A 22,251-nucleotide genomic window follows, 5' to 3' on the forward strand; every position below is an offset into this window, starting at 1 on the left:
ACTGTTTTGCCTTTCTAGACAGTTCACGCTGCACTTGTGGCCTCAACCTGGGAAACGTGGTTTCAATGTTGTTCATATGCAGACCGCAGACTGATTCCTTTGCCTGCGCTCATAATTTAGACCGCTGTCACATTCCCATAATCCACCCCTGGCCCTGCACACCGTCTACCGCTCCTGCACAGCAACTGTCATCCAAATCCCAGAGCTGAGCTAGGCACATTTCTGACGATGCCGTAACACATGACAATGTTCATAATCGAAAACAGACCGGCCTCATTGTCAGCACCACTATGACATACCGCATCTTGACTCGAGGCATTAAAAAGTCATCTTTATTGGTATAGCGTCGAAGACTCCCCACCACAGCTGGCTGGAGCGTAGGCTTCACACAAGCCCCACGATAGATATCTATCAGTTATTGTCATATTTACCCCCAGCGGACCCCCACTCCTCCTCTCAAACAGGGCGGTAGGTCGAGTGCTGTGCTGCTCAGTCACTGCCTGTTTCCCCTATCTTCTTTGTTGCGGAGGAATAAAACACAGAAGGGGCGTGTGATGGCGGGCGGTTGGGGGGTTGGGGGGTTGGGGGGGGGGGGGGGGGGCACTCCACTACTGACCTCCAGACTTTGGTCACCGGGCTCTCTCCCTGCGGTGGGCACTCAGCCTCCTCTCTGCAGAGTGCACACTCCCAGCCCCTGCTGAGCAACCTTCCAGCCCCCTCTCGGCCCGCCGAGCCCCCCGTCATGCCCCGGAGGTCCCCGGCAGAAAGAGCCCGGCCCCCCGGGCACGACACAACAGAGGGGAAGCAGGAGTGAGACGTGCCACTATGAGAGCTAAAATTTACTCAAATGTAACAGTATTTAAGCTCCGGTAATTGACGTGCAGCGTGGTGCAGGTGGGAGCGTCGATCAGTTTTAGACTTGTAGGATGTATTTTGTGTTGTGCTCAGGTTTAATTTTGCAAAGGAAGAATGTCCAAAAAAAAAAAAAAAGTCCCGATCAACTGTAAAGACGCATGCAGTTACAAGACGAGGTTGTAAAATACAGCAGCAAACTGTTTAGTGGAGTAAAATAACCCACATTTTAAAGGAAAGCCTCCCCCCCTTTTTTTTTATTATTAATACTAAGATGTTCCAAGAAGGAAATCCACTCATTACCAAGTGGTCTCCGCAGCGGTCTTTGGTGGTCATTCATTCCACGTCGGCCGACCTGATAAATCCCTCGAGACGAAACTAGATCACTATCACTACAACTGCCTCCGTTTGATCTCCGCCAGGTATCTTGTTTGCATTCGTCCCGATCAGTTTCCTTGTGTGTGTGTGAATCAAATGCGTGGTTACTTCGGGCTAAGTCCATCACAAGTGTCCCACCCTCCTCCTTCACTCTCCATGTCCCCCCCCCCCCCCCACCACCACCCCCTCTCCCCTTCCCTCCTTGTCCCACGGCTGCTTGCCCCACAGCCCATCAGAATGACAATAGTATTGATGTAAAATGTGTCGCCTTTGGGCCGCTGAAGCATATAACCCCTGCATGCCTGGCCCAGCCACCGCCGCAGTTTATGGCTTTATTGTGCTCCCTTTTATGTCCTCCCCTGTTGGGGTGGGCGGACAACAATTTAGAAAATTCACTGTATATGTGCCCGTGAGTGGGACAGATAGCGATTATGCGTGTGCTGACGTGTGTGTGTGTGTCTGTGTGTGTGTGTGTGTGTGTGTGTATCTGCACTGTATGCACATATATCCGGATCAATTAGTCAGGGCACAACCCCTAAAAAATCAATGTGTCAACACATGCGTCGCGGAGCCTCCTGAGGAGAAGTTGGCCTACATCACCTACCTCCAGCCACTCGGGGGGGAATCTTTTTGTTTTTTTTGTTTTTTGTTTTTTCTCCTCCTCTCCCCTACGATTAAACAAGTTGAGTAACAACTCCGCTCTACCTTTTTTCATGTGTCCCTCCCTATACCTCCCTCTCTCATTTCCCTCCCTCCCTCTTTTCACTCTTTCCTTTCTTTTCCACATTACCAGGGGGTGGCGTGTGATTGACAGATGGGAACGAATAATAATTTTTTTTCGTAACCTAAGGCCATCTTCTGTGATTGGCTTGCCAGCTGACATCTCCAAACCTCATTCCCCCCGCCTATCCCCCCCCCCCCCCCCCCCCCCCCTTTAATATTGGGCCTGTGGATGAGGCATCCTGAGGGAGAAAAAAGTAGAGAGAGAGAGAGAAAAAGATATCTACCTTAGGGAAGAACCTCAGAGAGAGGGAGGGAAGAAGAGGACGGGTAGGAGCGTGTGTGCATGTGTGTAAGAGACACTTATTCTCTTAACTACTAGGAGACAGACACACTTTCCTGGCCTGACTCAAAGAAGGGGGGAAAACAGGAGATTTTTTTTTTTCAATATCATTTTCGTTTTCCCCTCATTCAACAATCAAGCTGCCCTAAAGCTTCCTGGAAACCTCTTCTTCAGTGCCTACTGGAAGTTCTATGTATTGATCCATTTACCCTCTCACACACCACAAGGCTTACCTCATGGATTTGTATCTGATTGGATATTTGATGTGTGTGTGGTTGTCCAGCTCACGGGTGCTTGGAGGCTATCCCATCTGGTGGTGAGTACAAATCCACAGTTTCAGCATCAGACCCTATAGCTGCATAAAGACGGAGAGTCTTTTTGGTCAAGTGATCATTTCTGAGAGGGCAGAATGTGCACTTTCAGTTGACTGCGTGGAAAAATGTTCTCCGGCCCAGTCCAAAGAATCTTAACCTCAAATACTAGTGTAACGGAAAAGGCTTGCCGTTCTTTTCCCCTCTACACTCAGGTCCATTTATCATATTGGATTATGTTGTGATGCAAAGAGGGTGAATTTTTCGTTTGGGAACCATGAAATAATTCAAAGTGGAGACATCTTTTTTTTTTTTTGCATTTATGAAAAAGGGGGAAATACGTTAGCGAGTGGACACCATGTTGCTGTGAATTGTCATCTGCCCTGGAAGGACCCATGAGGTGTTTGCACATAACAGCTGAAGTCAGTCCTTATTATTTCACATTATTTAAGTCCTTTCGCTCAAGGACAATGACAAGTCTGACGTTGCTCATGAAAGCTCAACAGAAAACGCTGCCGTTATCAAAACAGCGGTCACTTTCTTTTCCGAAGCGCAACCTTGTCGTTTTTAGGATGTGCAACAATGATGACTGATCAGCGTCATTTTGTTTTGTTTGCTATTGTGCGTCACTGCTCCACATTCAGTCTGCCGGCTGCCCCCCCCCCCCACCACCACCCCCTCCTCCTCCCGACCATACATGCCGGGGAGTCAGTTTAAATTGTTGAACACTAATTTTTTGGCTCTGACCAAAGTTCTAGACAATTCAAAAAAATATATTACAAATTTGTGGTCTACCATAGGCTCTCAGCCGCAGCAGAACCCATCCTCTTTATTATTTTTTTTTGGAGAATCAGTTAAGCATATCATTTTGCTCCTCAATTGTTGTACAATTCACCCCCTCCACTACGGATTTGTCAGTAGACAATATGTTTAGGTGCCGCAGGGTTTTATTCTTTGTTAAATTATCCCCGATCGCTTTTGGCACCGGCGACTGAAATTTAGAGGTTTATCTCATTACAGATTCAGCTACATACAGCTGACCTCATAGCTCCTCATCTTCTTTTGTAACATAAAGCCTCTATTTTGGAGATATTTGCGTAGGTGCATGACAAAGCTCTTCTGGCTCACAGCACAATACTTGTCAGAGCTACTGCACTTTAGTAGCCCAACTAGCATGTGGTCCCACCGCGGTGCTGTCCAAACCGCGAGCATCTTCTGGTTTCATTTACAGAGCAGGCAGCTGCCAAGCACACAGGCCACAGGGCTGAAGTGTTAATGGCAAAGAGGACTTTACACCCACTCCTGGCTTCAGCAGGAACCATAAGACAACGGCAGTGACAAAGAGCTTGGGATTCTCTCCGTGTGAATTACCTGCAGCTGTTCTGTTCAATGAGCTTACATGACACTGGTATAATGTTCGAACCCTAACAAAGCGCGCTACCTTTGATTTGGCTAACAAATTTTGAAGTGTAGGCCGGGGTAGGGGCTACTGGCGGGGGGTGGGGGGGTGGGGGGGTGGGGTGTTGCAGAGATGAAACGCCGAGCCGTAGCTCCAGGTGACTGGGCAGGTGCTGAGGAATGGAGGGCGTCAAACAGCGCTGTCGGAAGGCATCACCCCGCGGTCCCGAGCGCGTCCAAAAGGAGACAAAATGAGGTGGTGCGTCAAACGAGAGGGTGCCGAGTTTCAGCGAGGGCCCACGCAGGCTGTTCTCAGCTTCTGTCTCAGGGGCGATGACACGGCCATAAATTCTCAGGCCAAGGTGGGACGGGTTGCGGGGAAGGAGTTTTGACTGCTTTATGCCTGGCAGCCTCGGTTTTTACAAGACGGGGTGTTGAAAACAAAACGGAGCATAAATAACTCCGCCGATATGCACATATGCGCGGACGAGGACGAGGTGTAGCCGAAAGACGAGGCATAGCAAGCTAATGAGGTGGGTTTGGAGAGGAGAGTCTGAGCAGTAAATTGCCCTCTTGAAATGCAAGAATGTTGGGAAAACAGTGGTTTTATACATTATGGGTTCAAAAATCAAGGCCTGAGAGGGGTCAGGACAGTTTACGCTACCAAGTGACCCCAGATAATCCACGGATTCTACAGCATTTCTGTCCAGACATCGGCCCTTCCTTTCAACGTGTTTTCAAAGTTGATGGGAAATTTTTCTTAATATATAGTATTAAAGACATACAAATATAAGAACTTGAATATGAGGCTGTTAATATGCATTAAGCTGGCGGGGTTTAATGTTCAGAATCATTCACAGAAGAGGCGCCCAGCAGTGCGCTGGCGTTCCTTGGGTAAACAGTGATGCTTGTAAGTGAATGATGACAATCACTTTCAGCGAGGATTTAGCTCCGTTGAACTGACTGATCAGCCATCGAGCATCCGCGGCGATTATCGGTTTAGTCCTGTCACATCGCGCCGCGGAGCCACGAGACGTTTAAAGCCAATAACGCTTATTTTCTTAATCCCGTGTTATCATCGCCGCTGTTAAATCCGCACGTGAAAGCAGAGACACTTATTGAGATTTCTGCCGGTGCTCGTTGTCATTACGAGATTACTTTAAATTTACAAGAGCTGCTGCATGAAAGGGGAAATTAAACAGAGCAGGGCAATAGATATTAATGAAACGTCTAAAACAATAAAAATGTCTTAAAAATCACCTTTATGTGGCACTGAAACCATTGTCTTGCTCAGTCATTCTTTGACAAGGCTTTGTTTAGCCTCTATTCAAGTGGAACAAGAGTCTGGCAATCTGACTGAGAAGCAACATAAAGCAATATTCAGTCACAGACACATAGGCTGCAATCGTTAAATAAATCCTCACCAAGTTAGATGTGCCGGAAAAAAAAAGAAGTATAGAAAACTTAAATGTCATTGTTTAATACGGCAAAAGCACCTTAATTAAAATTTGGAGCATGAATAAGCTCAAATACGGCTTCCTGTCTAAAACTGTCCTGGAAGCCCTTCTTGTCTAAGAACCGCGGCGGCCTCAGTGATATCAGCGGGACACCTCTCGAAAGATCCCTCGAAAAGCTGTCTAGGTTTACACAGACTTTTCCAGTTCAACCTGAGTGGCTTAAACGGGGCTCCAGAGTCCATCTCTGGGTCTCAGGAATGTCATTATCTGACTGTGACACCCCCTCCTCACACCACCAATCCAATCTGCAAAGGGGTCACTTAAATGATTCCTACCACGAGAAAATCCTCCGTCAGCCGCCTTGTGTGAAAAGATCAAGGATGTACGGGTATTACTCTCAACAGGGCGGTGGAAGGTGGAGAAAAGAGCAGGAAAGTCCAGAAGAAAGTAATTCATTAGAAACGTTAGGGTTCCATTATGAACGGCCGAGGGTCCTACAGGGCCGGGGTCAATGGCAATTTTGGGTTAAAGCCTTAGAGGACTGTCTAGAGAAACTTCACACTAAAGCAGGTGTATTCCCACTAAGGTATTAAAGTCACGCTGAGACAATAATCTGAAAGGAACAGAAAATGTGATTAATAAAATGTATCTTTTTATAAGATACTTAGCAAAACATTAGCAATAATGACTAAAAACGTAGTGGTGACCGTTTACTTCTCTCCAAGCAAAACATCACAAGACGTCCCTTCAGAGGACAAACTTGTGGGATGACATTATTCAGTCAAACTCAAGCTAGGTGAGAGGTTCAAAGGAGAGTGGTATTTCAAAGCAGTGAAGGCGAGTCCTAATCTTCTCCCACCATCAAAGGACATGCAATGTGGTCTTGTAGGAAATGACAAAGTCTCCCGGCGCACAGCTATTAGCTGCACTAAAACACAGGCCAGGAGAGTTCCTCAAAGGGAAAACGGCAACGGCCAGGGGCAAGGAGATCATTAGGGGACGCGTGTGGAGGCACACACACATTATTTAAAGTCTTCATTACCTGGCTGATCTCACCTGTATGGCTTGTTACAAGGGTCAATTATTAGCAGAAAGCAATTTCTCTGACACACGGGGGTCAGTGACAAAGATGTACCGATCACACCTGCGCGGCCCACGCTCGGTCGAAAGCCCCCGGGTCGTCGACCGGGTCACCCAAACAACCGCCAGATGCAGCATGAAAAGGAAGACAGGACTGTCATTCAATGCGCCGAAATTAGAAGGCATCTAGTTTATATAAAGTTAGGGGCTATAAATCATTTTAAGATGTCACCTTTACAACCACATGAATTGTGAAATAATGCTCCATGAATGCATCGGGGTAGGGCAGACTCTCATTCATGTTTTTCAGTGCTGGTTTCATCGGAACTTTAAATCGAAGCGCAACCTCCTTGCTGCTCTTTTACTGCGTGTTTATTACAGGAGAAGCTCGGCCAAAACGTTTCCTCATTGAAACGTGTGCATTTTTTCATTTAAATAAGGAATGATCACGTGAATAAATACAAATCCCTCCAGATACTGAGAAGCCTTGAAAACTTTCAGTCAATTTCAGACATAAACTGAGAGATACGGGTCATGCAAAAGTTGATCAGAGTGGTACTTTCTGCGAGTACAGCAGGCAAACTGGCAAGCTCTGTTAACCAGCTTTACCCCGGCACGCTGCTTCATTTCCCTTTTTTTTCCCCTAAATCAAATAACGATGAGATGATGAGAGAGTCAAAAGCAATTAGTTTTTTTATTACTTTCAAAGACACTATGCGGTGTTACATATTTCCACAAAGAAATTCCAGACATGCAGTGGAAGATTCCAAACAATCCATTATGAGCCATGTTTTGCATATTATGTATTACCGCTGGTAATTTGCGGTGCCAGCAAGCTGCGTCTTATGAACAGAGGCATGGAACAATGCACTGTTTGAGCTGTGGTTCATTCACACAGTCCCTCAAGACTCTCAGCGAAACAGGCTCTGCCCTTTCAAGACAACAGCCCAGACTGTGTTTGTGTCCACCTACAGACAGATAAGTTTCCAGTCTGACATGCATTTGTCTGAGCCTTGTACTCCCCGGTGCACGTCTGTGCAGAGCTACCGCTGCTCCCTTTCTCCTCCTGACAGGCAGGTTCACAAGTTTACACCCTGTTCAGTTTCCCCCTCATGTCTCCATACTTGTGACTGCAGGGGCTCCTTGTCCCAACTCCGCACTCTCTGCAACAGTCTGCAGAGACAGCGGAGTGGAGGGGAGGTGGGGAGGTAGAAAGAAAGAACAGGTTGGAACATTTTTCAGGGGTCCTGTCATTTTTAATCTGATCAGCCAGGAGCTGTTGGACTACAAATCAAAAGTGTGCCAAAGAAAAAGAGAAGACAACAAAACACAGACAGGAGCTTTGCATTCCAGCCTCCACCAGGAAAAGTCCCATCCTCGGGCAAAGCCGGCAACTTTCCTTGGCCCACTTACTCTCTTCCGAGTGTCTTTATCTCTCTGTGGATTCTGTTGTGGGATTTATACATGAGATTTGGATGGCAGTGTTTTCGGTGCGCATCTCCAAATGCTCTGCAAGGGCCTCATTTAGCAACATGACGTCCTCCAGGCAAATCTGACAAGTTGAGCTGCGGCGTCAACATATAGAGGTAAACTGGAGGTAGACTAGAGTTTAATGCAAACAATATTCCCGCAGTCTGTTACCGCGGAGGCCTTTCAGCAGCCTGGATCTCACAGAAGAAGTGACAGAACACACTCGAGACCCGGCGCCTCAGGCACAAGCCGAGCATAAGTTAACATCTCTAATTTCCCTTTAATGAAATAAGTTAACTTATTCAGACATGGCTGCGAATGACTGGCTTCCGTCATCACTAAACACCGTGTGAATATAGCAACATTTTATCAAATTTGCATCCATGTCAGATATGTCTGTAAAGCTGGAATAATTTCAAATTGTTTGTAGTTCTGCAGGATACGAACTATAAACTTCAAATGCAGAAAATTCCAACAAATTCTGGTATTTTAACCCAAAGTAACGATCACATTATTCGTTTTACCTGCATTCCTGCTCCGAGAGCGATGGCCTGGAAAGTGTCCCATTGTGTGGCTGCAGTTTTCAGCATCTTGTCATGGGAGTGCGAGTCCAATAACACTGTTACAGGATGAATAATACAAATTGTTGTCATATTAATGAGGAATGTACTGAAAGAAGGAACCTAACCACGCAGTTGACAAGTCTTTGGGTAGTATCTAAACATCAATATTTAGACTGATTCTTTGCCACTGGCTCCCTAATCTCTCTATGCTTCCCTTCATATTTTGCTCAGTTTTAGACATCAAAATACTTACACGAATGTTTTCTGTCCAGCACAAACATCTATACAGTCTAAATTTGAGGTATTTACATTTTACTTGAGTATTTCCAGTTTATGCTACTTTAGATTGCCACATTCCACTGTGTTTTAGATGGATATATTTTACATTTTAATCTATTACAGTGATTCAGCAGCAGCTGTCAGTTTGCAGATTAACACACAAAACACATATAGAGCCTGTTAATTACACCGTCTCAGTTATACTAGCTTTTTCAGAGTGGCCTGTGTGCATTAGGATTAACCTCCACAGTATCAAGTCGTAATATTCTGCATATTTAAATCTCTTAATAATAAAACTATAAATAAAATACAATGGAGTTATTCAGCCTCCATAAGTTGTAATAATGATTACCATGAATACCTATGTTAATATGTATGTTTACTTCAACAGAAATTTGTATAGCTTGTGAGCTACATTGCTATCTGCAAGCTTGCAGCCACAGTGTAGCCACTGTCAAAATTCAGGCTAATTTCTGAAACAAATAACTGAGAAAAGCAAAGAAAAATGAGCAATTGTTAAACCAATACAACTTCTCTCAGGCTACATGAAAAGACAGAGCCTATATTTAGCTGTCAAATCAACATTTCGTGAAAAACACAGCTAACGTTTAGCTAGCGAGCCCTGTAGCTAAAGGCTAAAGCTAAATGCAAGAAAGCTAACTTTCAAACGAAAAACAACAAGGTTGTTTGAGAACACTTTGCACAGTTTTAAAGGCATTTATTATTTTTAAAAGAACCTTTCAGCTCACCATTATTGTCCAACAAAGACTCTCAGCTTGGCATTCAAGACAGTAAATAGACAAAAACGCTAGCTCCATCCTGCATTTAAAAACAAAGATGGCACCCGGAAGTGACATTTATTTCCTCTGACAAACTATTCAATGCAATTTTAATCAGAAATATTTTGAAATAAATGAAATGTTAATGAAATCTTTAATATAAATTAAGCTTATTGTACATGAAAAAAAACAGTGTAGGAAATTTGTAAAACATTAATATACTGTAGATACGTTAACATTAAATGTTCAAAGATTACTAATGTGCCGCACAAGAATAACCAAGTAAGTTAGATTTCAGCTTATATGATTTTGGACATTAGATGCATTCAATTATTCCCTGAACTGATATAAAAGCTTGGTCTTCCCTAGTATAGTTTCAAAGTTCTCGTGAAGCCAAGTAATGATTTCAGTATCCAGAATTATTAGTCCAAGTTTCATGTCGCAAAACAGTGGGATCCTGTGTTAGGTTTACCTTAAACAATCTACAAAACACCAAATCTGACAATGTATATTTAAGTCATATTAAATAACACATGCTGTTGACATTTACTTAAAATAGCCTTCTGTTTTCATCACTAACAGGCTGAAGGTCAGTACTACTGAGATACTTAGATACATGCATACAGGCCCTGGTCTTGAACTTCTGCAGGCCATCAGGCTAAAGACAGTGAGGTCAGATGTCATGCTCTGCTCAACAGGTTCAGAGGGTCACCTGGTAGTTTTTGTGCCCCTGGACATGATAGGCTGTCACACAAAGAAAGCTCATCTGTGCACAAACCTGCAACACACTGAACCCTGTAATGCAGACCTCCCACAAAACCAGCCGCAATATATTTCTATAAGTACTAGATTCTTTAACTCAAGCTCACAAAAAAAAAACATATATAATAAATATAATAAAATAGAAAGATTCAAGATGCAGCAAAGTATCCCCTGCCCTTTCAAACCAAGCAGCAGAGACTGTAGTGGTGGATTTTATAGTGTTGGGAGTGGCTGAGCCAAAAGTTTTTGTTGACAGTGTTATAGTCCTGATTGCGTGAATTTCCACTCTTCGGCATGGTGTGTGGTGGAATCCCTTTGTTTCCTCTGCTTCATTTCTGTGGTTTCCAGTGGCCCATCATACTTTCACATCAGCCCAGTTTGGATATGGAGAAAACCCCCAACCAAGTTGTAAACCACCCCAGGCCAGTAGAGGCCCCATACGGGCGTGCCTGGGCATGCACCTGCCAAGCCCTGCCGTTTGCTGCTGCTCTGCAGCTTGTCTCATCCCCTGCAGCAGATTCCCCCGGCATTCTGCCTCTCTGGAGGTCTCTGTGTCTGCTGCTCCCTCACTCGGTTGAGACACGTCGCTCGTAGCTTCCGAGAAGTGAGGCAAAGCAGGCAGGATCAGCATGGCACACATGTGGTCTGCATGCGTGCATCTGCGTGTGTGTCTGTTTGCACAATGCGTAACTCCTCAGGGTTAAGACTCTCATTAGCACCTAGCCAAAAAGATATCCCTTTCATCTCATCTGTCCTTATGGATCATGTGAGGCATATCCTTTGCAAACAAAGACAAATAGACTGGCGGATCCACAGCCTGTAGTCTAAACATGCTATGTCCACCACAAAGACCCATGCGGTTAGATAATTGATTCCATCAGAAATCCTTAATTCACTGCCTAACCCAGTGTTGTCAGAGTGGTAGGCAAGCGGTTCAGCTGTCCTGAATGGAACTCAAAATGTTTCTAAATTTGGCACAATGATCTTAATGCACTAATACCTCACTTGAGAAACAAAGGTTCTTCTTTTGCTCACTGGTGTTGTTGTGGAGCATGTGACACCAACATTCAACTACAGTCAACTACTAGCTCCGTGTAAAGCATCATCCACCCTGGTCCATCCCATGACTGAGAGATTAATGGGCAGTAACCAAGCTCGCAGACAGTGTAATTAAGATCCTTAGTCACTCAGTCACCAGACAGAGTGAAGTCAGCAACACTTGAACTCAGTGATGTTGGTGGGACTGGGACTGGCAGATGAGCTAATGTGGCTTCCTTTGCTTGGGTAAACCCAAGACAAGAACATGAATGGAGATTGATGAGCAGTATCAAATGACTAACTCCGCACGGGAACATGAAATAAAAATAAAAAATGTTTCTTAAGTTTGAATGCATATGAAAGAGAAGAGACTTGTTTTTCCTTGTGCATAGCGTTTGATAGGTTACTGCTCCTGGAGAAATTGTGAGACTGGGTTTCCTGGTGAAACATAAGAATTGTTTGTTGAATGTCACTGTCAGTCAAGAACCTAATGCCAACAACACAAGTGGCTCGTAGCTGATTACGGGATCATTGTATTCCATTAAACCAGCTGTATAAGCAAAACAACTCAGCCTCGTGTCTCAGTGTGTAAGCTCCATTGGCAAAGCTTGATACCTGGGAGGCGGCCTGCTGTAACAATGCTCATCTTACATCAAAAACAGCACAAGCAGTGAGAAAGCTTTCGGGAGGCGGGGCAGGGTTTTGGTGGAAGCTAAATGTAGAAGTAAAAGTGCACATGAGCTGTGAACCTCTCTGAGGGGGGATTTTTTTCCCCTATGACTTCAATGCCTTGACTTTTGTGTTGGGGTGGGGAGCTGCGTCGCACTCATCTGTCAGAGTCAGTGGCTGCCATGATTGGGTTGCGCCCTGCGGGGGTCCTGAGGTCATCCTGAGTGGCGCTCTGATCTGATCAGCGTCAATTGTTCCCCGGTGATTCTCTCAAGGCCTCCAGCGCCATGTTGTCCACCCAGACTCAGACTCAAGAACTGGAGAGTCTCCTCGGCTCTTGTGAAGGGTTTAGCTCGAGGGGTTGGCAGCGCTCCTTTACGTCGCTAACAATGACAACACAGACAACTCACACCTATCCAGACCATTTAAGAAACCCTGTGCAGGAATGAAGGCAATATTTATTCTGTCATCTCAGAAATAAATAAACAAGAAATTTGAGTACATCCTAAAGTAAATGCACAAACCTCTGGAAGAAGTCATACAGTTTTGTTTGAGCTTGTCATCATAGGAAGCATGTTAAAACATGGGCATGGCAAACATATTTTCTCTGTCTCTTTTATTTAAAGAGAAATAGAAAGCAATTAAAATTAATTACCTGAATGAAACTATAATGGTTTCTGGCATCACAAGCTGATCTTGGCTGTCTCAGTGCAGTGATTAATCCTCGCTCTGGCACATCTGCACGAGCCTTCTGGTGAGGCGCATCGGTTCAGGTGTGTCATTGTTGTCCATCACCAGCAAGCTTGGCTGCAAATGCTATCATTCCTAAAACCTCAGCTCCAGAGGTAAACCACAAATTAAGGATGGAACTGCAAGGGCAGGTGTTTTCATATGTTTGAAATTGTATGAGGGGGCTTTTCCCAAACTACGCAGACAGGTTCTTGTGTGCTATCTGTTAGATCAGCAGATCTGTGCATGCTAACAAGTGGGAACGCTTTGAAAAGTCAGTGCTAATAGCTTGTATCCCTGCCCTGAAGTGGGTCTATTAACTCCCCCCTCCTGGTGGAAGAAGAGACAAAATAAACAGGAGCTCTTTGTATAAACTACATTAAGCAGATAAGTCAATAAAGCACTGAAGTATGAATGTCCTGTCACTGGGGTACACTTACAGTAACATGGGAGATTAATGGATGTAGAAGTGATATCCTCTTGGAGTGCAGAAGTCCTCCCTGACAGCAGGTCAAAATCATTGTTAATGTTGAGCTGAATTCATGGAGGGTGCAGAGTGAAGCGAGTTTCACTTCCAACCTCCAATAAATCTGGAAAACTCTACGCATGGAGTCATTTACAAATGTCAAATGCAGGTACGATACAAGCACGTGCAAGAATTTGCCCCAAATAAAAACTGACGATTATCTTTCCTGACAGTTTGTTGTCGTTCTTCAGTTCGAAATGACTGACGGGGTTTTATTAAGAAACCACAGTGTGTGCAAACTTGAAAGTCACATGGCTAGGGTTGGATGAAACTTCTTCAAGAAAACCCACCAAGTCCAGTTGGTTGCAGTTTTGTTTTTTGGACATACAATGACCTGGATGACTGACAACTGTCACATGTGCTACAGATATCTTACCCAGTGTCATAGGGGGTCGTGTAAAATGTTCCTAAAACCTTTAAATTAGGCTCAGTGTAATTTAGAGAGATTCTCATGAGGTGTTCACGGATTCAACGCTGATTTTCTATGGCAGCTTTCACTTCACGATGTGTTCCCTTTCTTCTTGACACAGGTCCCTGGCCCTAGGGCAGCAGTACTCGTCTCTGGGCTCCCAACCCATCCTGTGTGGCTCTATCCCTGGCCTCGTGCCCAAGCAGCTGCGTTTCTGTCGCAACTACATTGAGATTATGCCCAGTGTCGCTGAGGGCGTCAAGCTGGGGATCCAGGAATGCCAGCACCAGTTCAGGGGCCGCCGATGGAACTGCACCACCATCAAGGACAACCTGGCGATCTTTGGCCCTGTGCTAGACAAAGGTAGATTACGTACAGATGCAGCGCAGCGTAAAAGTAACTCGAGTTCTCCGTGAAAATTACTCCGAACCTCAGGAGTTTTTTTACACAAGTTCTGAAAGTAGACAAAGACAAATCAATCATATACATGAAACAAAAATATTATACTTGTGCATTTGGGAAAATGATTCATTAGTACATATTTGTGAACTGCAAAAGAAAACAATGGCTAAAGAACAACACAATTAATGTTTTGGAATGGCCAAGTCAAAGTCCTGACCTTAGTCAAAGAGAGATGTTGTGGAAGGACCTAGAGCAAGCAGTTCATGTAATGAAACCCACTAACATCTCAGACTTGAACTGGTTCTGTGCTAAAGAAAAATTCCTTCAAGTCGCTGTAGATGACTGATCAGCAGTTACTGGAAATGTTTAGTTGATGTTATTGCTGCACAGGGGGGGTCACACCAGATACTGAAACCAAGGGTTCACAAACATTTGCAACACACGGATATGTACAAAATTTCTTGAATGAATAACTGGAGAAGTATTTCTGTTCAATTTGTTTGATTGGGTTCTCTTTCAGGACTTGAAAATCTGCTGGTGTTTGAACCATTTTTATGCACAAATGTAGAATGTGCTGAGCGGTACCAAATACTTTTAACCAGCGCTGTGTCTAAGGCTGTCATGAATCTATTTTGTAGTATCCGAGGCTTTCTGTATAAAATAAACAATTCAAAGACATCTCAATGACCTGTTACAAACAACACCAAACTGTAAAAAGCAGGCTGTATGTCTAAGGCTAGTGCAAGCCGTTACAAAAAAACAACCTTTAACAGTTTCCGCCCTAAGGCACAGCACTGCCTGTTCTCTGGGCTTTTGCTGACAAACGACTAACTAGGGTAATTACAATAATATACACCTTTCCTGGCTGCGGAGAGAAATGGTACAAGCTCTGACACATTATTCATTTTTCTATCCATCTTTACCTTCAGTTTCGCATTATTGTGGTATTCTCAACTGTGTTTACGGTGTCCTACATGAAAGAAGGTCAGCGTAGGGAATCCATCAACGAGACTTGAAGAGTACGGCTATGCATACATACCGAAGACCTGCATCATGCGCTTCACACACAGGGTGCTAAACGTCCCCACTCTAACTGTGTCGTTCAAGCGGCCCCAGTAAACCTGAGGCACAGGTGTAACGCTTAAGGCCTCCCTAATTATAAAGGTAGAAGTTTCTGTTTTGTGAGCGAGGCTGCTGATTGGAAATGAATTAGCCTGTGTGTCAGAGGGGAAGGAATCTGGGCAGAACTGGGCAGTGTGAGCAGTCCAAGCTCCTCAGTCAAATAAAAGGGAGAGGGGAGGCCAAATGAGATTACAGGCAATAGAAAAGGGCCGGGGGGCTCCGCTCAACCCCTACTGTGCATGAAGACCAGTGCGCGCCTCACACAGTCCAGCTCCCACGGACGCCCCATTCACACGCCCTTTTGACTCTGTCATGAAAACAGGCTGAAAGGGGATCTCTCCCAACCTAGGCCGGGTGTGCACTTAGGGATAAGGAAGCAAAGGAAGGAGATGAAGGAAGGAAGGACGGAAGGAAGGATGGAAGGAGGAAGAGTCTGTCACTTTGCGAGTGATAAATGGAAGCGGCCCAGTTAAGCTTGGGAGAGCTAGCGACCACCAGCACTAGCCACCTTAAGCTGTGTGTTGGCTGCGGTGGTGCCGTTGGTGGATGCCTGGAGGAAGTGGGGGGGTTGAGGTGCTGTGGTGGGTGGTGGTGTATGGGATTTCAGCTCAGGGTGTTGGCGGAGGGGTGGCTGGAAGGAGGGGAGGGGGAGTTAGGGAGTTTAGGGAATGCCAGCTCCGGGCAGAGCGGGGCTGTGGGGGCCCGAGTCGCTGGGCCCTTTGTGTGGATAATACAGTGTGACACAAGGGAAACAAAGGCGGATTGATGGGCCCAGCAGGTAGCAGGAGCAGCGCTAGCCTTGGCTAACAGCCAGAGCTCCAGGGGCCCAGGGCTCACAGGGCCCTGTTTTGGAGGGCCCGGCCTGGCTTGCCAGGGCAAGCAGGGATGCCCAACCTGAGGACTGTATATCATCCAACAGCTCATTTTTAGATGAAAACTGTTTCTGAGGATATATTTATAGATGAAAGAGTTAGCCCTTAATTGTTTAGATTTAGCGAAATTATCATACATAGCTTTTTATACTGTAGATATTACTCATATTATCAGCTGTACTTTCTTATCCACATTGCATGTCTTAATGTTTCACCCTTTAAATTATTAGCATACCATCCATCAGGAATGTCAAAAGGTAGATTCTAGGAAAATGAGCTTTGGCACAAATACGGACGCTTTTGGCATCATAGTAGCATCGGAGGCTAAAAAAACACCAAACATGAAAAGGTATTTTTGTTTTGTAGCTGTGCTTGGAGTCGCATTGAGGTTGGGAAAAGATGGGTTCCCTCCAGCCAAACATTAGTAAACTTTGTCTGTGGCTTGTAAAGTGGTCTGATTGGGTCCTGAAAGCGTCTCTGGCTCTAGACTCGCTGAGGAATTTCTGGCTTTAGTAGTCTTTGTGGTCCACAAAGTCCGGGTTTAAATCTCTGGTCGTGTCCATGCAAATTATAAATCGGATCACACAATTGCGAAGATCAGAAATTCGGAAAGCTCTCTGTACGTGTGTGTGTGTGTGTGTGTGTGTGTGTGTGTGTGTGTGTGTGTGTGTGTGTGTGTGTGTCTGCACCACAGATAGTGGAGTGTAATGGGTGAGCCATGGTAAGTGTGCTGTGATTGTGAAACAATGGTGTCTGGTTACATAATAAGCTGTTGCCTTCAAAGAAGGCGTAACTCCATCCCTCAGTGTAAAAAAGAAACAGGCCGACACACTGCTAGGTTTCACCAGAAGGCCTTGGGCTCTGAACTGGGACGGGTTGGTGGTGGCGGTGGTGGTGGGGTAACAACATTCCTGAAACACTATCCAGATGCAAAGCAGCACACCTCAGGGATGACAGGAGGTCACTGAGATCCCACTGAGCATTAGGCTCTCCTGACACAACCACAATAGGCTGATGTCACTGCAGGGACTCTGCTTTTAGGATCCTTCATGTGCTTCATCATCACTGACGTTGACGATCCGGTCAATACTGTAAACCACCTTTAAACCAAACCTTTACATATTGTTAAATAAATTAGACAAGGGGGATGCACTGGGGTGTGCTTCTTCGTTCCTACAGTGCCTAAACGTGCTCTCTCAAAGATGAAATGTTGTGTTAAAAGGTTACCGCCCGGAGGTATCCCTTTCAATGCATCTGTCTGGATGTTGGCAACACAAGATTGACACTCTCCCTCTCTTCCCTTTTTCCCCGTGTCCTCCCGTCTGTCTTCGTCCGCCTCTTTCAGCAACCAGAGAGTCAGCATTCGTCCACGCCATAGCTTCGGCAGGCGTTGCGTTTGCAGTGACACGCTCCTGCGCTGAGGGCACATCCACCATGTGCGGCTGCGACTCCCACCACAAGGGACCTCCAGGAGAAGGCTGGAAGTGGGGCGGCTGCAGCGAGGACGCAGAGTTTGGGGTGCTGGTGTCCAGGGAGTTCGCAGACGCCAGAGAGAACCGTCCGGACGCTCGCTCGGCAATGAACCGGCACAACAACGAAGCAGGACGCACGGTTAGTATCAGGGACCTGACGAGAGATAGTTCTGCTTTTTTGATTGGATGTACCAAAGGTATGTGGCACCAAGGGGGAACTTCCATTCTTCTCCGAAAAACGTTCCACCTGATTTTGGGAACCGGCCTCCGTTCACACCACAAGGCAGACATTCATACATGTTGGGTCACGGCTGGAAACAAAAACTAAAAATTAAAAATTGGTTGGTCCATCAAGATTTTCACCATCCATAACAAAGGGAGCTGTACAAACTGTGAACTACAGGGGTAGACAGCCGGCCAGATTGTGTACATACTGATGCACAAAGGCAATGGGTGAAAACTGATACCAGATGCAGTAAACAAAGGACACAGACCTGACACGTCAGTGGATTCATCCAGGAGGCATCATTGTTTAGGATTACTAATTGTCCGTGTGACAGGTAAGGATTTGGTATTTGACTCGTCCGCACATTTCTCAGTTTCCACCTCAGAATGAGCACTTGACTTTGAATGACTGGTTAATTACTTACCTAAGCAACGCTCTCCCACCTGCCTTGCCCCCACACCTTGTCTTTCATGCCTTGCATCCCAATGAAAAATTCCCCGACAGTCAAATAACCGAAGTGAGCTGAAGTGGGGGGTAAAAAAAAAGAGAAGGGAATCAGCTCAGACTTAAAACATCACTGCTGGTGGTGCTGCTGTCACTGCTCGGGGAGAATAGGCCCTCGGCTGCTCGCTGAGGGGCAACTGGAGGGACCACACGGCAACAAGACAGCCCTTTGATCTGAGCACACAGGAGCAGTCAGAGCGACCACAGGAGCTAAGTGAACGGCGGTGCTGTCAGGAGCCTCCGTCCTCTCCACCTGGCCCTCTCACGCTCCATTATTTAGCCCTGAGGGCCCGGGACTTGATGTTGGCATGACAAGCTCACACCAGCGTGACGTCACTGGTCCACCCCTTCGCTCCCACATCTCCTCGCCCAGAGCCACCTGCCTTCCGCCCCAGCTGGGGGAATTCGGCAGCTAAATATAGCCGCGGAATTAAAGCACAACAAAATCATAACACAAAGCTAAAACATGCCCCGGGGGAGCAGACTCACCATACGAGCCAGTGACTTCAGAGAGAATTAGCAGCAGAAGCAGCAGCAGAGACTCTATACTTCACAGCTGCATGACACTTCAATAAACTGCAGCCAGTGGCATATTGTTTCTCTTGGCTCGCTCTGCGAGTCTTTAGCGGTTTTGTTAGTCTGCATTACCGGATTCCCTCCGAGTTTCGACCATAAAACTCCACCATTTCTTCCTTGGTAGTGACGGATCCTGTAGCAATGAGTCATTTATTACGAGTTATCAAAGTACAACCAGCTCCATTTAGTAAAATCCACTTAAAAGGAATACTCCACTCAAAAACCAGCCTTTTCTAACAGCCTGAAGGTCTTGAAATGTGGTTTTGAAGAAAATGTAAAGCTGGCTACCTAGAATTTGTTTGGTGGATATAGAACGTAAGTGGAGAAATTCCACTTTAGGCCACGACTCTGGATTGCCACTGAAGTTGTGTTTCAGAAGGTATGGCTGATATGTTGTACCACAAATTTGTTTTAATTCGCATCATCTGTTCCGCAGACCATCCTCGACCACATGCACCTCCGCTGCAAATGCCACGGCCTCTCCGGGAGCTGCGAGGTGAAGACGTGCTGGTGGGCGCAGCCGGACTTCCGCATGCTCGGCGACTACCTGAAGGACAAGTACGACAGCGCCTCGGAGATGGTGGTGGAGAAGCACCGCGAGTCCCGCGGCTGGGTGGAGACCCTGCGGGTCAAGTACGCCTTCTTCAAGCACCCGACCGAGCGCGACCTGGTCTACTACGAGGGCTCGCCCAACTTCTGCGAGCCCAACCCGGAGACGGGCTCCTTCGGGACGCGCGACCGCGTCTGCAACGTGTCGTCGCACGGCATCGAGGGCTGCGACCTGCTCTGCTGCGGGCGCGGCCACAACACTCGGACTGAGAAGCGGAAGGAGAAGTGCCACTGCATCTTCCACTGGTGCTGCTACGTCAGCTGCCAGGAGTGCGTGCGCGTCTACGACGTGCACACGTGCAAGTGAGGGGCCTGCGCTTTCAGACTGCTGGACCTTTAACCCCCCACCTCCTGCACGACTTCCCCGCTTCCCCAGACTCAAAAACATATGCACGCACAGGCCCTAATGGCTAAAGGCACATCAGTAATGGACACCTTCTACACCTTCTTTTTGTACAAATCCTGCACTAGAACCCATCTTCCACCCACTCACATAATATCTGCGCAGAGTGCGCCCTGTGTCGACCTGACTGACAGGTCGGTCCACTCTTACGGGAAGAAGCTCCAGTTGTGCCACCATGCCCCGGTTCCCTCACCCTGCAGCATCGTGGCCCCTCCCTTCCCCCTCTCCTCCCTCTTGTCTTTATTTATTTCCCCCCTCCATGCCAACGCAACGTTCGAGGCATGTACAGTAACACTTTTTACCTGTGAGATAAATGCAGTAAAACGAAAATAAAAGAGACTCTCTTCTAATTAACACCTCACTTCCCCGGCCCGTCCGGCCGGTTTACCTTCTCTGTTTAAACTAAACCAACCTCCGCGCCATCACCTAAGTGGCGCTGAACACGTCGGCAGCCCCAGGAAACCATCGCTTTGTAACTACTGAACTGAACTGAAAACAGCAGGCAGGCGTCCTGTCTTCTGTGACAACTACTGAGCTGATCAAATCCTCAGTGTTGCTTCTCCGCTGCGACCAGTCGGCTGGGAAGCTCGGAAGATATATGCTGATTTTTATCGCCCCGCATTTCTGAAATATCACCATTGGGATGGGACTGGAGGTATGCAGGAGGGGGCACGCTCATTCCACTAACTAAGAACCCTACACATGTATATGTATGCACTATCCCGCCACACACACACACACACACACACACACACACACACACACAAAGAAAAAAGTCCAGGTGTGAAAAATTGCTCATGCAAGTAAATTCTTCTCTGCAGAAAGCTAGAAGTTCTTATGAATGACGCCTTTTCATTCGCCCGATAACTTGATTTCTGCTCGTGTGATGCAACAAATGATGTGATGCAAAAAAAAAGAAGAAAAAAATAAGAAAAGGGAAAAACAACCAGTGAAAGACAGAGCTCAGATCACACGAGCGAGTAGCTGATCCTTTATCGCTGTTTCATTTTACGAGTCAAGCTTTAGCATGTTTAATATTAACACCGGTCTACGGAGAAGAGTCATCCATCTTTTGTCTAAAGCTTTTAATTCTGTAAAAAAAAAAAAAAAAAAAAAAAAAAAAAGCGAGAGAGAGAAAAAGAAAAAGGGGGACATGTGACGACATGTGGAGGCCAGAGGACGCTCTGACTGGCTGTCACATCCTTCCTTCCTTCTTTCTTTCCTTCCTTCCTTCTCTGCATGTTTTCCCTCACTTTGGACAGTTTAGAAGAAGCCTGATTTATGGGCTTAACTTGTCAATACGCTCTAAAAAACACCCCAGCCCCACTGTTTTAGTTTTTTGGGATAACGGAGAAACAATTAGGCCGAAATATTTTTCAGATGTGTCTGAATCTAAGATCACTGTGAGCCCGTGTACTTTTCTTCAGTTCTGACTCGTCGAGGAGAAGACACTGTGGGAAACTTCACGGGGATTCATGTGCACGAGATGTGTGTGCGTGTTTGTGTGTGTGTGTGGTGTGTGTGTGTGTGTGTGGCGGCTGCCAGTGACAAGGATGGAAAAATGGATGGATGGACGGACGGACGGCAAGCTGGCTCCTCGCAACGGTGGAACAGACTGTGAGAGGTTTCCACACAACATGTCCCGACAGTCCCACCTGCTTCCTATTAATTATATATTCAACAACACAAACACAAGTTACCCAGTAGTGTATAGGCTGTCCTCTCCCTGTGACATAGCTTAGCATTTGCGTCATCCTCTACACAGCCCTCCCTTAACCTGGGCCCACCTTTTCCGTGTTCAGTCCTCCCCACCGCTCCCCGCTATATCCAAAGTTTTGTACAAATGTTTTAAAGTGAATAATTCCCTTTTTATTTTATAATCGTAAATGTTATGTTTTTATAAATATTATTTATTATACAATGTATATATCTGTATGACTGAACTAAGATTATATATTTGAAGAACAAAAACCTGTCTCTTGCTTCTTTCTGCTTAGGTGCACGACATATTTCACATCACAGGTCTTCAACGGGGAGAGGGGTCCGCGTCACTTAGGCGTGTTTATGGCAGTTGCACAACCCCCTACTATTGCACACATTTGAAATAAAAAATAATATTTGAACCTGTGTATTATTCTAGTAGCTTAATATTCAATGCAAAATGATAATAATCCATATTTATAAATAGCGCTATGCCGAGTTCAATATAGAACATATATAGTAGGTAGGGGTCCCCCTGCTTTACATGAATGACCGGTTTTAATAAAACTAGACCTCAATTAGAACAGTCTGACATGTTTAG

The 22,251-nt window shown here is 45.9% G+C and overlaps 1 protein-coding gene and 1 long non-coding RNA gene across 2 annotated transcripts; one reads left to right on the plus strand and one right to left on the minus strand.

Moving 5' to 3' along the window:
• The first annotated feature begins 2,230 nt into the window (after positions 1-2,230).
• wnt3 (wingless-type MMTV integration site family, member 3) lies at positions 2,231-21,918 on the plus strand. The gene is made up of 4 exons (XM_047608334.1): positions 2,231-2,609; positions 13,885-14,126; positions 17,505-17,770; positions 19,374-21,918. The coding sequence occupies exons 1-4, from the start codon at positions 2,530-2,532 to the stop codon at positions 19,851-19,853; spliced, it is 1,068 nt and encodes a 355-aa protein (XP_047464290.1). The 5' UTR covers positions 2,231-2,529; the 3' UTR covers positions 19,854-21,918.
• On the minus strand, positions 7,221-9,693 carry LOC125022052. Its single transcript, XR_007114408.1, has 3 exons — positions 9,601-9,693; positions 8,534-8,628; positions 7,221-8,104 (listed from the first exon to the last, which is right to left on the minus strand). It is a non-coding gene; the product is annotated as an uncharacterized LOC125022052 (long non-coding RNA).
• Positions 21,919-22,251: the final 333 nt, after the last annotated feature.

Source organism: Mugil cephalus, chromosome 16, assembly GCF_022458985.1.
Source record: "Mugil cephalus isolate CIBA_MC_2020 chromosome 16, CIBA_Mcephalus_1.1, whole genome shotgun sequence".
NCBI classification, from domain to species: Eukaryota; Metazoa; Chordata; class Actinopteri; order Mugiliformes; family Mugilidae; genus Mugil; species Mugil cephalus.